This window comes from Cajanus cajan, chromosome 5 (assembly GCF_000230855.2).
Source record: "Cajanus cajan strain Asha chromosome 5, NIPB_CcT2T_4, whole genome shotgun sequence".
Taxonomy (NCBI): domain Eukaryota; kingdom Viridiplantae; phylum Streptophyta; class Magnoliopsida; order Fabales; family Fabaceae; genus Cajanus; species Cajanus cajan.
Genome location: NC_138521.1, coordinates 71,938,492 through 71,953,862, shown reverse-complemented (window position 1 = coordinate 71,953,862; position 15,371 = coordinate 71,938,492). Strand labels below are relative to the sequence as shown.

Here is a 15,371-nt window from a genome sequence, read left to right as displayed (position 1 = left end):
TTCCTCAAAAAAAACGTATGTGAGATATATTTTCTTTAATCTGAGATGCCTCCTTTTTTATTTTTATTAGAAAATTATAGGGATTTGGGTTAGCAAATGGCTAATTAATAAACCCTTCCAATAACATGAAAGATAGAATTGCTATTCAATCCATGTTATTGACTTTTATTTGTTGATACTAAATTATGCTTAAAGTGTAGGACAATGAATAAGTATTATATTAACTTTTATGATTTACATGATATTAAAGGGTAGAAGTTCTACTCAATTAATATCATTAACCATAAAAATAAATGTACATAAGAAAAATTATGTTTATATTTTTATTTAAAGAAATAAATTTTGCACAAGGATCCAAGTTAGCAAATGGCTAATCAATAAATCCCTTCAATAACGATAAAAATAGAAATGCTATTTAATTAACGTTATTGGTTGCAACAGATCTTTACTCTTTAGAAAGAAATTTCATATATGAGAGTTTAAGCTAGCAAATGACTAGTCATTAAACCCCAGGACCTAATAATGTTAAAGATAAAAATGTTATTCAATTAACATTATTATTGGTCGTATATTAAATATTTTTTTTAAATAATAATCTTAAAGGCAACAAATCGTATTCACTATATACAAACAATAAGCAAAAATAAATAAACAAACAAACAAAAATAAAATAATAATAATAATAAATAAATAAATAAAAGAAAAAAAAGAAGTTAAGAAAAGAACGATACCAAATGAATTGAATCTTCGAATATGATGATCAAGAAGGTGCTTTTTGGCTACCTTTCACACTACAGAGGTGTCTCACAGATCTTAAGAAATACAAAAGAGAGGGGGAAGAGAGCGAGAAAAAATTTCGAGCTCTGAAGAGTACTGGACGAAATTTTTCGACCTTGAAAACTGTGCCCCAGACGTCTATTTATAGACTTCGGGAAGGGGTCCAGAACGGCCCGTTCCAAAATCGGAACGGCCGTTCTGGACATGGCCGTTGTGTGAGAAATTCAATACTGGAACGGCCCGTTCTGAAATCAGAACGGCCCGTTCCAGTATTGAGAATAACACCCAATTTTTTAGACCGGAACAGCCTTGGAACGGCCCGTTCCAGATGTAGGAACGGCCCGTTCCGGTTAGGAACAGCCGTTCCAATTTCGGAACAGCCCGTTCCAAATTAAGGTTTTTGGCCTTTTTGGACCCTTGGAACGGCCCGTTCTGGACCTTGGAACGGCCCGTTCCGATTTTGGAACGGCCCGTTCCAATTCTGGAACGCCCAAAAAAAAAAAATACTTAATTTGTGCTTTTGGGCCCTCTAAAGTCTTGTCTTCTTGTCGGCATGTTTCGGGAGCTCTTTCCCTTCATAGTAGATGTCTATTTCATCACTTTTGTGAGTCCGGATAAAATTGATTATTCACAGTTGCCCCTCTTTATTTATTTCTTATTAAATAATCTAAATAAGGTAATTTAGATCATTTATGATAAGAAAGAAATAAAGATGTGAATTAATTTTATCCAGCTATTGTTGATGAAGTAAGTTCTTGAAAGATTCAATGCTTTTGCTTGAAGCTAGTCAAATGTTAGAATGTTGTGTTGGAATCATCAAGTGCTAGTGCTGGATCATCCGAATGTTAATGTTGAATGCTTGTGCTTGATCAATCGAATGTCAATGTTTGATGGAGTGGTCGAATGCTTGTGCTGGATCGACTGAATGCTTATGCTGAAGTAGTTGAATGCTTGTGCTTGATGAAGTGGTCAACTGCTTGTGCTGCATCGACCGAATGTTGGTGCCAATTCAATCAAATGTTGGTGCTGGATTGATTGAATGTTGATGGACTGGATGCTAATGTTGGAGTGGTCGAGTGCTTGTGCTGTATCGACCGATTGTTGGTGCCAATTCAATCAAATGCTGGTGCTGGGTTGATTGAATGTTGATATTGGATCGACCAAATGCTTGTGCTGAATTGGTCGATGGATCGCGCCAGGTAAATACTGGGCTTATAAAAAGAAATTGTAACTTGTGCCAGGTAAGTACTGGACTTTATACAAAAGAAAAATGTAACTCGTGCCAGGTAGATACTGGACTTTAAAAGAAAAATATAACTGGTGCCAGGCAGATACTGGGCTTTAAAAGAAAAATGTGATTGGTGCCAGACAGATACTGGGCTTTAAAAAGAAAAATGTAATTGGTGCCAGACAGATACTGGGCTTTAAAAAGAAAAATATAATTGGTGCCAGGCAGATACTGGGCTTAAAAAGAAAAATATAACTTGTGCCAGTTAAGTACTGGATTTATACAAAAGAAAAATGCAACTTGTGCCAGGTAGATACTGGGCTTTAAAAAGGAAGTCATATATGAAGTAAGTGCTTAGCCTAAAAACTCTACGTCATAAGTTCTAGGAAGCAAGGGATGCAAATGAAATGTGATGCAATAATGCAAAATGTTATGAGACACAACTTTCAAGACTTAAACTTTTGTTTATTTCCCTTTTTGTTTTTGCTTTTGCTTTATTTTTCAGAAATTCCTCATCGTGACACACAGTCAAGGATCATGGATGAGTGAGGTCTTTGGATACTTTCGTCTTGAATGATAGTTGGCTACTTCCTGTGGGTTACCCTTAAGCTGTTGTAAACACTTATGAGTTGAAACAACATTATCCTGTTGGTTGCGCTTTGTAACATTTATCAAGAAATTATCAAGCATACTGTGGCTTTTAAAACTCATAAAAATAATTTGTAATGCCTTGAATTTTTCTTTTTTAGATGTAACATGCATTTCCTTTCAGTATATTATCATAAAATGCAAAAAGAATTGGCAATAAAGAGGTAGGATAATCTTATTTAAGAGAGTAAGAATGTGTTTACAAAGGAAGTCATTGTATGACAAGAATGACAAATATGTACAAGGGTAGCAATAAGAGGTAATTGTTATGTGAATGATACTTTCTAGATGAACAATGCTAGTACTACACTTCAATAACTTTGATTGCTCGCCAATAAACTTGAGAGGATAATTCAATGTAATTGCCCCAGTTTGTTTTTCTCTGCCGTGTCTGGCCCCAATTGATACCTAGCATGTCGCTCTAAATTTGCTTAGATCGCCTTTTCAGGTTTTCAATCTAACCAGTTTTTTTTTTTTTTTTTGACCCTAATTTTTGCCTAGATTGCTCTTTCGAGTTTTCAACCTAGTGGGTCGCTCTAACTTTTGCCTAGATCGCCTTTTCGGGTTTTCAATCTAGCGAGCGTTTTTCTTGTGTTTTTTTTAGCCTAATTTTTGCCTAGATTGCTCTTTTGAGTTTTCAATCTAGTGAGTTGCTCTAACTTTTGCCTAGATCGCCCTTTTGGGTTTTCAATCTAGAGAGCCTCCTTTTTTTTGTTGTTGACCCTAATTTTTGCCTAGATTGCTCTTTCAAGTTTTCAATCTAGCGGGTCGCTCTAACTTTTGCCTAGATTGCCCTTTCGAGTTTTTAATCTAGCGAGCCTTTTTTTTGTATAAATGAAAATTTGCATTTAACCTTTTCTCCTCAATGAGATTTAATTTGATCCAAACGGGTTTGGACCCATTCTGCTTCTTCTAATTTGGCTTCCGTCAATACTCTTAAAGATGGAATTTCAACCTCGATTGGAAGGACTGCTTCCATTCCATAAACTAAGGAAAATGGGGTTGCCCCAATTAATGATCCTCTTGATATTCTTGTTTGCTGCTCATGTAAAGCAAATGGAAGCATCTCATCCCAATCTTTGTATGTCACCACCATTTTCTGGATGATCCTCTTGATGTTCTTGTTTGCTATTTCAACTGCCCCGTTCATCTTTGGGCGATATGGGGAATAGTTATGATGCTGAATTTTGAAGTCAACACATAAATCTGTCATCATCTTGTTGTTCAAGTTGGTTCCATTGTCAGTAATGATTTTGTTTGGCACACCATAACGACAAATTAATTTCTTTTTGATAAGTTTGCAACCACATTTTGTGTCACATGGGCATATGAAGCGGCTTCAACCCATTTGGTGAAATAGTCAATAGCAACCAGAATGAAGCGATGTCCATTTGACACTTTCAGCTCAATAGGGCCAATAAAATCCATTCCCCACATTGAAAATGGCCAAGGTGGTGAGAAAACATTAAGAAAAGTTGGCAAAGCATTGATGTTATCAGCATACATCTAGTATTTAGAGCAATCATTTTCCATTTCCTCACAAGTCTGATTAACTGCACAATCAAAATTATTTGATGCAACACTAGCATTATCACTTTTGAGCACATTTTTTCGCATTCTTTAAAGTTAGAAAAAGATTGGTAAAGAGATTAGGGAGAAAGGAAAAGGCAAGAGATGAAGGAAGAATGAATGCATTTTATTTAACATTTAAAAGGAAATGCATGAGCCCTTATTTAAAGAAATAAATCTTAAAGCCTTGGGCAGAGCAATAAGACTGACATTACAAGAAAATTACTTAAAATTTGAATTAAAAACCAACAGGCAGCTTGACAATCTCCCAATTGTTAAGTTCCACGTTCAGTGGACAAGCGTGAACCAGACTAGCATGTTCATTCTCGCAAGAGTCTTGCTCAACAATAGCTATTGAGTTTGGAAACTCAAACCCATCACACCAAAAGCTTTCTCACAGATCACTGAGAGGGACCCCATCTACTCTCCTCAATAGAATTAACTGTCGGCCCTCCATGACCTGGTAGAGGGTTATTCCCAATGTTAGGATTGTCCTCTTTAAAGTTTAACCACCCAGCCTTAGTCAAACTTTGTACCTTGGTTTTTAGTGCCCCGCAATTTTCAATGGAGTGACCAATAGCTCCCGCATGATAATCACATTTGGCATTAACGTCGTATCCGCTAGGATATGGTGGTTCTATGGGCTTCATCGGGCAACGTACTACTAGTGAATTTTGTAGTAGGAGAGGGAACAAGTCAGTATAGGAGATAGGGATAGGGTCAAACTCAATTGGTTTCCGATCTTGGGTATTTTGTGACCTCACATGGTTAGAATTTTGGTTCCATGGCTGGGTAGATTGAGGTGGTCGTGCGGTAGGTATTGTGGGTGAAGCTTGTAGAGCTTGATGGATAGGTTGTTGAGGATGTGGTGAGACGGTAGTGATATTTGGGTAGACCATGTGAGGGGTATAGAGATAAGGAGGTTGGTTGTTAGGTGACCAAGGGGAGTTGAATGTCACTGCATTTGTATCTCCTTCTTTTTTCTTTCCTGCACCATTTGAAAATTTTCTTAAACCAGCTATTTCAATAGAGTTAACCGCAATCTTCCCACTCCTCATGCCATTCGCAATCCTTTCCCCGATGATGACTATATCAGAGAAATTTGATAAAATATTCCCAATCATTTTATCATAGAACGGTGCTTGTAAAGTATCAATGAACAGGGCTACTGCTTCTCTATCAGACAAAGGAGGTTCCACTTGTGCTGCCACTTCTCTCCATCTCTGAGCATATTCCTTAAACGTTTCACCATCTTTTTTAGACATGTTACGTAGTTCAAACCTATCTGGAACCATGTCAAGATTATACTTATATTGTTTAAGGAAAGCATCAGCTAAATCCTTCCAGGAGCGGATATAGGCCCGTTCAAGATGCATATACCAATTTAAAGCTACCCTAGTTAAAGAATCCTGAAAACAATGAATAAGCAATTTATCATTGCGAGCATACGCTGCCATCTTTCTGCAGTACATGGTCATGTGATTCTTTGGACAACTTGTTCCTTTATATTTATCAAATTCAGGAACTTTGAACTTTGGGGGGAACTCTATGTCTGGAACCAAACAAAGATCGACATCTTCACCAATATCATAGCTACCTCCTTCCACAACCTTTAGCCTCTCTTCTAGCATTTGTAACTTTTCGCTAGACTGAACATGCTCAATTCCTGAGGTTGGTTGATATCCCCCAGAAGTTTGGTGAGGATTCCCTTGGTTGGTGAAATTAGAATTTTGGGCTTGGTAGGGAACTTGATGTTTGTAAGAGGTGGCATTCATGAGTGGAACCTCATGTTGGGTTGGTGGCATTTGTTTAGGCGGCTGGTTCACCAATGGTTGGTGCTTATCCGGAGGATCCATGATTGTTGGAGGTGTGTAGTTGGGCGGAAGGCCATATTGTGGCCATTGGACCTCTGGAGGGTCAACATGTTGGTCGGGATTGTTAAGATGTAGAGTTAATGGTTGTGCTAGAGCTGGGGTAAAGCCAGGTGGATACGCAGGAGAGGTTGATGATTCTCCTCTAGCTACTGGAGGGGTCCCTTCCATGTTTTTCACTTGTATAGATTGCAACATCTCTATAATTTGGGCCATTTGTTCCTTCAGTTGATTGATATCATTTCTCATTTCTTCGTTGCGTTCCTCCATCTCATCCATGATCTTGGCCTGAGAGCGTGTTCTATAACGATGCCGAGGAAACACTTTGTTTTTTTGCTTTATTGCTTTCAAAATACAAAGTAAATTTTTATGAGTATAAAAGAAAAAAGAAGACACAAATTATTATTATTTATTTAATTTTTTTTTTTGAAAATATTGGTTTTGTATTCAAATTAAAGAGTGATTCCCCATATCTTAACGCTAGAGGCAAAATCTCTTAGGATATACAACGGTTGACACTTATTTCAAGGGAGCATTCACTCCTCAATGGATAAGGTCATCTTACTAGCAATGCAGCAGTACGAACCACATTTTCAAACAAGGATCAATCATTTCAAGATCAAAATGTGATTAACAATCACTCAAGGGAGAATTCTCTCCTCAATAAATGATGTCTAAAACAAGTTATCAAGTCAAATGTGCTATTATTTTAGCAGATCTTACCTACCCTTTGGAGATCATTTTTTTAGCACATTTATCCTAATACTCTTGCTTAACACTGATGCATTGCTTGTATGATTTTGAATTCCCTCCATATTGAATACTATCAATTATTTTAAGGTTTAAAAGAAAAGAAAAAAAATGAGATGACGACTTAATTAAAATGTGACTTACTATGCCCCTAATATGCATGTATGCATGACTTTTTATCATCTATCCTTTATTTATTAAAAAATTTATTTTAGGCAAGAAAAACAACCTAAAAAATTGATATTGGATATAAATTTATGATGCATGAATGTATAACATATTTTTTTTGTTAGTATGAACATATATCAAAAGAGGGATAAAGAGTACTGCGATGTGACCTATTACGGTAAACCTAGGGAAGGAAAATTTCTAAGGTTAACACCCTACTTTGGAAGGTCATTAAGTCCACCTATTAGTGCATGGTTTTGTGGGTGGATCTAAAAACTTCTCAAGAATTATTGGTCCCCAGGTTGCCCTTATCATATAAATAAGGACCTAGCGCATGAACCAATCACAAGTAGGGAACATACCCTCTCAATATGATTAACCCATGCTACTAGTAACAACCTGAGTAGTAACTCAACAACGGTCAAGTGAGCATCAAGCCCCTCAATAACAGTCATCAAGTCACTTTCTCTTCTATGCTCGCACAGGCTCGGGTATAGAGCCCAAAGTGTGTGAGGTACAAGTGTTAGTGGGTGTAGAGATGCAAATAAAATAAATAAAACTATAAACAACACATGCGTAGCAAACAAAAATAACAAAACAAATAAATAAAAAATAAAATAAAAGGAAAGGGAAAAAAATTAATATTTATAAATTCATAATTTTGCGCAATTAATTTAATAAGGCCTGACTCTCAAATATCCCCAGTGGAGTCGCCATCTGTCGTAACCGGGATCACGACGGGATGACGCTAACATTTTTATATTCAATGGAGCCGCCACCAATATTTTATTTTAAGGGAAAAACATTGGAAAACCCTTTAAAGGATAATCTTTAAAATTAAAGTTGGGTTCGAGAGTCGATTACGTGTAGGGAAGGTATTAGCACCCTACAACGCCTGTAAAACAGTACCTTTAATTAATTGCGCAACATTATATAAATTTATAAATATTTAATTTATTCCTAAAAAAAAACGTATGTGAGATATATTTTCTTTAATCTGAGATGCCTCCTTTTTTATTTTTATTAGAAAATTATAGGGATTTGGGTTAGCAAATGGCTAATTAATAAACCCTTCCAATAACATGAAAGATAGAATTGCTATTCAATCCATGTTATTGACTTTTATTTGTTGATACTAAATTATGCTTAAAGTGTAGGACAATGAATAAGTATTATATTAACTTTTATGATTTACATGATATTAAAGGGTAGAAGTTCTACTCAATTAATATCATTAACCATAAAAATAAATGTACATAAGAAAAATTATGTTTATATTTTTATTTAAAGAAATAAATTTTGCACAAGGATCCAAGTTAGCAAATGGCTAATCAATAAATCCCTTCAATAACGATAAAAATAGAAATGCTATTTAATTAACGTTATTGGTTGCAACAGATCTTTACTCTTTAGAAAGAAATTTCATATATGAGAGTTTAAGCTAGCAAATGACTAGTCATTAAACCCCAGGACCTAATAATGTTAAAGATAAAAATGTTATTCAATTAACATTATTATTGGTCGTATATTAAATATTTTTTTTTAAATAATAATCTTAAAGGCAACAAATCGTATTCACTATATACAAACAATAAGCAAAAATAAATAAACAAACAAACAAAAATAAAATAATAATAATAATAAATAAATAAATAAAAGAAAAAAAAGAAGTTAAGAAAAGAACGATACCAAATGAATTGAATCTTCGAATATGATGATCAAGAAGGTGCTTTTTGGCTACCTTTCACACTACAGAGGTGTCTCACAGATCTTAAGAAATACAAAAGAGAGGGGGAAGAGAGAGAGAAAAAATTTCGAGCTCTGAAGAGTACTGGACGAAATTTTTCGGCCTTGAAAACTGTGCCCCAGACGTCTATTTATAGACTTCGGGAAGGGGTCCAGAACGGCCCGTTCCAAAATCGGAACGGCCGTTCTGGACATGGCCGTTGTGTGAGAAATTCAATACTGGAACGGCCCGTTCTGAAATCAGAACGGCCCGTTCCAGTATTGAGAATAACACCCAATTTTTTAGACCGGAACAGCCTTGGAACGGCCCGTTCCAGATGTAGGAACGGCCCGTTCCGGTTAGGAACGGCCGTTCCAATTTCGGAACAGCCCGTTCCAAATTAAGGTTTTTGGCCTTTTTGGACCCTTGGAACGGCCCGTTCTGGACCTTGGAACGGCCCGTTCCGATTTTGGAACGGCCCGTTCCAATTCTGGAACGCCCAAAAAAAAAAAATACTTAATTTGTGCTTTTGGGCCCTCTAAAGTCTTGTCTTCTTGTCGGCATGTTTCGGGAGCTCTTTCCCTTCATAGTAGATGTCTATTTCATCACTTTTGTGAGTCCGGATAAAATTGATTATTCACACCCATGCCCTCATGCAGAGTCATCAAACTAAATTATTGAAGAAAAGGCGAATTACAAGAATTATACAACATGTTTAATTTACGAACCGAAATAACAAAGGAAAAAAATTCCCCCACGAGTTATTAAAGGTGCTAGTTATAGGCACTTTATAACATTAAGGTGCTTGTTGGATTGGTAATTTACTTTTATGCCTTTTGTTTTGCATGACAATATAATTTCAAGGCAAAATAAGCCAAAGAAGAATCAAGAAAGAGAGTTCCTTATAAAATGGCTAATAATAAGATCGGGTCACTTTTTAACAAAACAAGTTCATCAATACATGACACCAATGAACTTAACAGTCACAGACATTACACAAATAAACTATCAACATCAAACTAATGGTTTATTTCTATAGTATGTATTAGATATTTTTGCTACACATGCGTAACAGCGCATCCATAGCATAGCAAAGAAAGATACCGGTAGACATATATTATATTATATTATAACTAATATAATGCTTCAATCTCAGGCTTAGACAGTTGCTATGGGACCCAAGTTAATGCTGGACGACTTCATAGCTTCAAATCTTGGCTCTTTGGCCTGGAATTTAAGGCCAGCATAAAGCTTCATGTAATCATCAAAAACAAACTTTGGATAAACTTGGCTAGTCTCATCTTCCTTCACCAAAGCCTGTGCTGGAGCGATCACAGCATCATTTCCTGGATTGTAAAACGAGGCTATGGACATTCTGTTTCCCTCCGCTTGAGTAACCACACGGTGTATCACACTCTTGTATTTCCCATTCGTGATCACCTGTTTTAATTCACCACAAACACCAAGGAGTTAAATTCATGAACTACTTTCTATCACCTTTCCTTTGAATATGATGAAATTGAGTTTAATAGCCTTGAATTTATCTATCAGCCAATATAACTTGACAAATTTGTTATATATCACGATATGTGATCGGATGATAACATAAGAAATTCGTATATTATTTATCCTATGATGTTTTGGCCCACAAGATGTGTGAGACTTTGGTAAGGTGAAAGCAGGGATTTTGGATATATTTATATATTTCCGACCTTAAGTTGGCTGACACTAGTTAACCTGTCGCAGTTCATTGAGTTAAAAGAGAAAAGTGTTCATATACGATTATTAACCTTAATTATCAAGAGATGTGCGAATTTTAGAAGCACTGTAACAATGTCAATATATATAAAAAGAAATTATACCTCAAGTTGGTCGCCAAGGTTGATGACAATGGAATGGCGCATTGGTGGGACATCAATCCAGTGTCCATCTTTGAGAAGCTGCAATCCACTGACCTTGTGGTCTTGGAAGAGTAGAATGATGCCACCAGCATCTGTGTGGGCTCTGAGGCCCTTAATGAGCTCTGGCTTGGGACAAGGAGGGTAGTTGCTAACTTTGGTGCCAAAATTTGGGCCCTTGGATCCATAGAACACCTTCTTCAGATACCCTTTCTCCAGCCCAAGATTCTCACACAGCAAGTCAAGAAGCAGCTCAGCCAGTTTCTCCAGTTCCACTGCAAAATCCTTTATGACCTTCCTGAAATACCCCCAAAACAAAAAATGGTCTTTTTATGAAACACAAAAGATAGTGACTCAAACAAGTATATAGTGAGGTGTTAATTGTTGTAGAGCAAAAATTCTTTGGTTAATGTCAGACATATTCTTCCTTCAGATAATCTCCAATTGTTTTTTCACAAGTGTTACATGCATTACCTGTAATCTTGATCGAGATCAGGGATCTCTGAAATGTTAGAGACTGGAAGATGGCGCAAAAAGAAGGTGCTTTCCCAATCCAAGTCATTGATTTCAGATTGAGCAGACTCCAAACCTTTGCTTGCTACCATTTCCTTGAACCTTTGCTCCATACATTTTTTGTAGTGCTCTTTTGTCAGCCTCTCCACAGTGTCCATCAACTCTATGGATATCCCATGATTCACCAACTTGATTAAAACACAGAATAATATGTTAGCCTTTTCAAACTCTACATGTATATGCAAGGGAAGAGAAAGCTTATCATTTTGAAACAAAATTATGGCTAATAGATGTTTATGAGTACCTCAAAGAAACCCCAGTTCTCACAGGCATCTTTTATTGTTTCCATGGTTGCTGCTCTCTCTTCATTATTCAGATTCCCCATGTCAATAACTGGAAACTTCTCCATTTCTATCTTATCTCTCTCACTTTAATAGCCTCTGTGACTATATGTTGTGAGGAGTTCCATTGTCTGGGGTTCTATTTATAGGCTCTCTGCTTCAACGAGAGTGCCTAAGGAAGAAATTATTTAATTATGTTGATGTTAGTGCTTTTCCTTTGTGGTGGTATTTTTCACAACAGTCTTGTTTGAACAAATACAGCAATAAAACTCTTCTTACAATTCAAAACCTGAGATTATTGAGAAACCGTTTAATATGTTGAAATACTTTTTTAAAAAAGATAAGTGAATGTACCTTATTAAATCTCAGATAACACATACATGAACGGGCACAGACGATTATTTAATTATACACTGTGACATCTTTTGATTTCTTGAAATAATTATTATGAGAATCAAATATTTTCAATTGCGTGATAATGTACGTACGATTGAATAGTAACATTTTCCTTTCGTTAACGAAGTGTGCAAGGAATAAATATGTACAATAATGTTCAAGTTGAAAATAACTTGATTTTTGGTGGATATAGATAATAAATAACGATAGGCATGAAGCTGAAATATTTGCTGCAAATTTTGAAGGGGATCATTGGTTTTTCCCCATATATGTGTAGTGTAATGCCACTTTCAAGGAATAGAAAAATTGGGTGGGAAAGGTTTAATCTGGGGAAAAGGAAAGAAAAAAGGGATTAAAAAAAAGGGAAACAAAATATAATCTCAAAGTTTTAGAAGACAGAGGAGACACTCGTGGAGTATGTCATCCTGATGGACCCCTACCATCTTTTCTCTCACACAACACAATGTGCCCATTATCCTCCCTAGCTTCCAAATGGGATAAGATAAGACCTACTTACCATAATCTCAACTAGATTGATGCACATGACATTTTTTAATCAATTCATAATATTATTTGAATATAATTACCATATAACATGTTGATTCATTATTACTATAAATAAAAAAGATATTTATCTAATTTTTCATTCATTTAATTATAAAGTTTAACATATTACTATATGATAATTTATCATATATAGGAATGTATAAACCAAAACATACAATCATAATCTTAAAAATGCATATTTATCAAATTTTGCATTAGTACAGTAACTTTGAATTGATGCCATTTTATTTTGTATTAGCACGGTCTTATTAAGATGACATTCGCAGGATGAAAGATAATTATCAGTTATTGGTATTATCCTTACATTTCTATCTGCTGAAAACGATATCATCCATGCATGAAGCTCTCAGTTAATAACTGATAAATGGATATTTCAATATCAAATTATATATTCAAATATATTCTGGATTTTGCAAGTTGTTGAGACAACTAATTGATTGCAAAACTGCTTCAAAAAAGAATATATATTGTTGATTGCATAAAAAGGAAAAAAGACCCAGTTCTCTCGATAAAATAAAAAATCTAATTCTACCTTTTCAGGTAAAACCAACAGAAGAAAAGTAATGTATATAGGAAATATTAATGACAATCGAGTTGGCTCCATTGTTCCTGGTAGAGGTCTCCGACAAGGAGACCCCCTCTCCCCCTACCTCTTCATTCTAGGTATGGAAGGATTATCTAGCCTTATTCATAAAGCTGAACTTCTAGGGAACATGCATGGCATTCAAATCTGTCGTGGTGCTCCCAAACTGCATCATCTCATGTTCGCGGATGATGTATTCCTTTTCTTACAAGCTTCTGAGAAAGAGACCAATGAGGTTGCTACCATTCTGAAAACTTTTGAGGTAGCCTCTGGTCAAGCCATAAACTACGATAAATCTGAAGTATTCCTGAATAGACATGCACCTCCTACTACTCACATTATGTTATCTAATACCTTGCATGTCCAGAAATGCGTGACCACTGGTAAATACCTTGGACTCCCATCTATGATTGGACGAAATAAAAACGAAGTTTTCAGGTTTATCAAGGAACGCATATGGAAAAAACTACAGTCTTGGAGCCACAAATCGTTATCTAAAGCAGGAAAAGAGACCCTCATCAAGGCTGTTCTGCAGGCTCTCCCTTCATATGCTATGAGTGTCTTCATGATTCCAAACCGCACCATAGATGAGATTGAGAAATTACTAAATGCCTTCTGGTGGGGTGCAAATTCAAATAAGCACAAGGGAATTAAGTGGATACGCTGGGAAAGGCTAGCCATCTCCAAACTTGAGGGTGGACTTGGTTTCAAAAATTTATCTTCCTTTAACCTTGCTATGCTTGGTAAGCAAGCTTGGAGACTTCTTAGCAACCCAAACTCTTTGATCAGCAGAATCTACCAAGCAAAATACTACCCCGAAAGTAGCTTTCTCAATACTTCACTGGGCCACAATCCCAGCTATACATGGAAAAGTCTTTGGAGCACCCAACATCTACTTAAGAATGGTATCCGTTGGAGGCTTGGGAATGGGAATACCATTCCTGTTTGGGGCGAGCCTTGGGTCAAATACAATGACAATTACCATTGTATTCACCCTCATGACCCTTCAAATAGCCAAGCTTTTAAAGTTTCTGATCTGATGAGCAATGATAAGAATGGTTGGAACGATGTTTTGATTAATTCCCTGCTAGATAAGGACACCAGCAACCGGATACTCAACATTCCTATTCTCAACCCACGCTGTGAAGATAAACGTATTTGGAAATGGAATCCCTGAGGTTCTTACACTGTTCGTTCTGCTTATAAAGGTTATCTCCAGCATTGCCTCTCCATGGGTAATCTCAATGTTCCTGGTCCATGGAAAAACATTTGGAATCTACGTATTCCCCACAAAATTAAGCATTTCATATGGAGATTGATGCGAGACATCCTTCCCACACGGCCAAACCTTCAAAAGAAAGGAATTCGTTGCCCAAGTACATGTTTCCGATGTAATACTAATATCGAAAACACCTGGCACACTTTCTTTAGTTGTCCATCAGCCAAGTCGTGCTGGCAGGGAAGTAATCTTCACTCTTGTATCTTGAATTTGATCAACTCCTCTGATGGTGTCTTTAACCTCATATATCATATTTTACAGCATTGGACCCCTCAAGCTGTTGCAGAATTTTCCATGATTCTCTGGAGCATGTGGCACAGCCGGAACGCTTTGCATTGGAGTAACACTCCTTGGAACCCAGACGAGATCAATCTTCGCGCCTCCTCCATGTTTCATGATTGGGCCACTGCTAACAGAATCGACATGGTCCAGCGCACTAAAACCCAAACCAGACAGCGGTGGTCTCCTCCCCCCCAAGGGTCATTTAAGTGCAACATTGCCACTCACTCTTTTCCAGTGGAAGGACTTACTGGAATAGGCATCTGCATTAGAGACCATCAAGGTGCCTTTGTTAGAGCTCGTTCAACCACTATCAAAGGCTGTTTGGAACCCCACATTAGTAAAGTCTTTGCTCTTCTTCATGCTATCAACTGGACCCATAACCAGAACCTGGAGGACATTATTTTCGAAACCGATTGTAATCACATCCCTTCCTATTTCTCCAATCATCACTCTGTTGACATAACTGAATTTGATTGTCTTCTTGACCAATGTAAGCCTATCATGGTTAACCCCCCAAACTCTCATGTGAGTTTCTCTCCTAGATTTGCTAATATTGTTGCTCATAATTAAGTTTGCTAAAGCAGCAATAGAAAGTGCAAATCACTGTGATTTTTTTCACATCCCAAATTGTATCATTTATAATATTCTTAATGATATGAGCTAAAATTTTGAATTTCAAAAAACATGTTGCTACCATTACATTAAATTTGAATTTCTTGAAGAAAGTCTCGATGCAAGTTTTAAATTTAGGATGAAAAAAAGTAATTAGAAAAGA

At 36.4% G+C, this 15,371-nt stretch overlaps 3 protein-coding genes across 3 annotated transcripts; 1 reads left to right on the top strand and 2 right to left on the bottom strand.

Moving 5' to 3' along the window:
• Positions 1 to 3,515: 3,515 nt before the first annotated feature.
• On the bottom strand, positions 3,516 to 4,159 carry LOC145958164 (uncharacterized). The gene is made up of 2 exons (XM_083074652.1): positions 3,974 to 4,159; positions 3,516 to 3,833 (listed from the first exon to the last, which is right to left on the bottom strand). Exons 1-2 carry the CDS (start codon positions 4,157 to 4,159, stop codon positions 3,516 to 3,518), a joined length of 504 nt encoding a protein of 167 aa, XP_082930778.1.
• A 5,457-nt stretch (positions 4,160 to 9,616) lies between these two features.
• On the bottom strand, positions 9,617 to 11,678 carry LOC109808078 (1-aminocyclopropane-1-carboxylate oxidase). The gene is made up of 4 exons (XM_020370904.3): positions 11,453 to 11,678; positions 11,110 to 11,336; positions 10,600 to 10,933; positions 9,617 to 10,177 (listed from the first exon to the last, which is right to left on the bottom strand). Exons 1-4 carry the CDS (start codon positions 11,555 to 11,557, stop codon positions 9,896 to 9,898), a joined length of 948 nt encoding a protein of 315 aa, XP_020226493.1. The 5' UTR covers positions 11,558 to 11,678; the 3' UTR covers positions 9,617 to 9,895.
• Positions 11,679 to 14,266: 2,588 nt separating this feature from the next.
• LOC145958163 (uncharacterized) lies at positions 14,267 to 15,166 on the top strand. The gene has a single exon (XM_083074651.1). It carries the CDS (start codon positions 14,267 to 14,269, stop codon positions 15,164 to 15,166), a length of 900 nt encoding a protein of 299 aa, XP_082930777.1.
• The last annotated feature ends 205 nt before the right edge of the window (positions 15,167 to 15,371 follow it).

Excerpts from the sequence above, each read along its gene's own strand:
- LOC145958164 (XM_083074652.1), bottom strand. The coding sequence starts at position 4,159 with ATGTATGCTGATAACATCAATGCTTTGCCAACTTTTCTTAATGTTTTC. Across the intron at positions 3,834-3,973 it reads AAGCCGCTTCATATGCCCAT|CATCATAACTATTCCCCATA; the intron begins GTGACACAAAAT and ends TTCAAAATTCAG.
- LOC145958163 (XM_083074651.1), top strand. The coding sequence starts at position 14,267 with ATGGGTAATCTCAATGTTCCTGGTCCATGGAAAAACATTTGGAATCTA.
- LOC109808078 (XM_020370904.3), bottom strand. The coding sequence starts at position 11,557 with ATGGAGAAGTTTCCAGTTATTGACATGGGGAATCTGAATAATGAAGAG. Across the intron at positions 11,337-11,452 it reads AGAACTGGGGTTTCTTTGAG|TTGGTGAATCATGGGATATC; the intron begins GTACTCATAAAC and ends GTTTTAATCAAG. Across the intron at positions 10,178-10,599 it reads ACCTTGGCGACCAACTTGAG|GTGATCACGAATGGGAAATA; the intron begins GTATAATTTCTT and ends GAATTAAAACAG.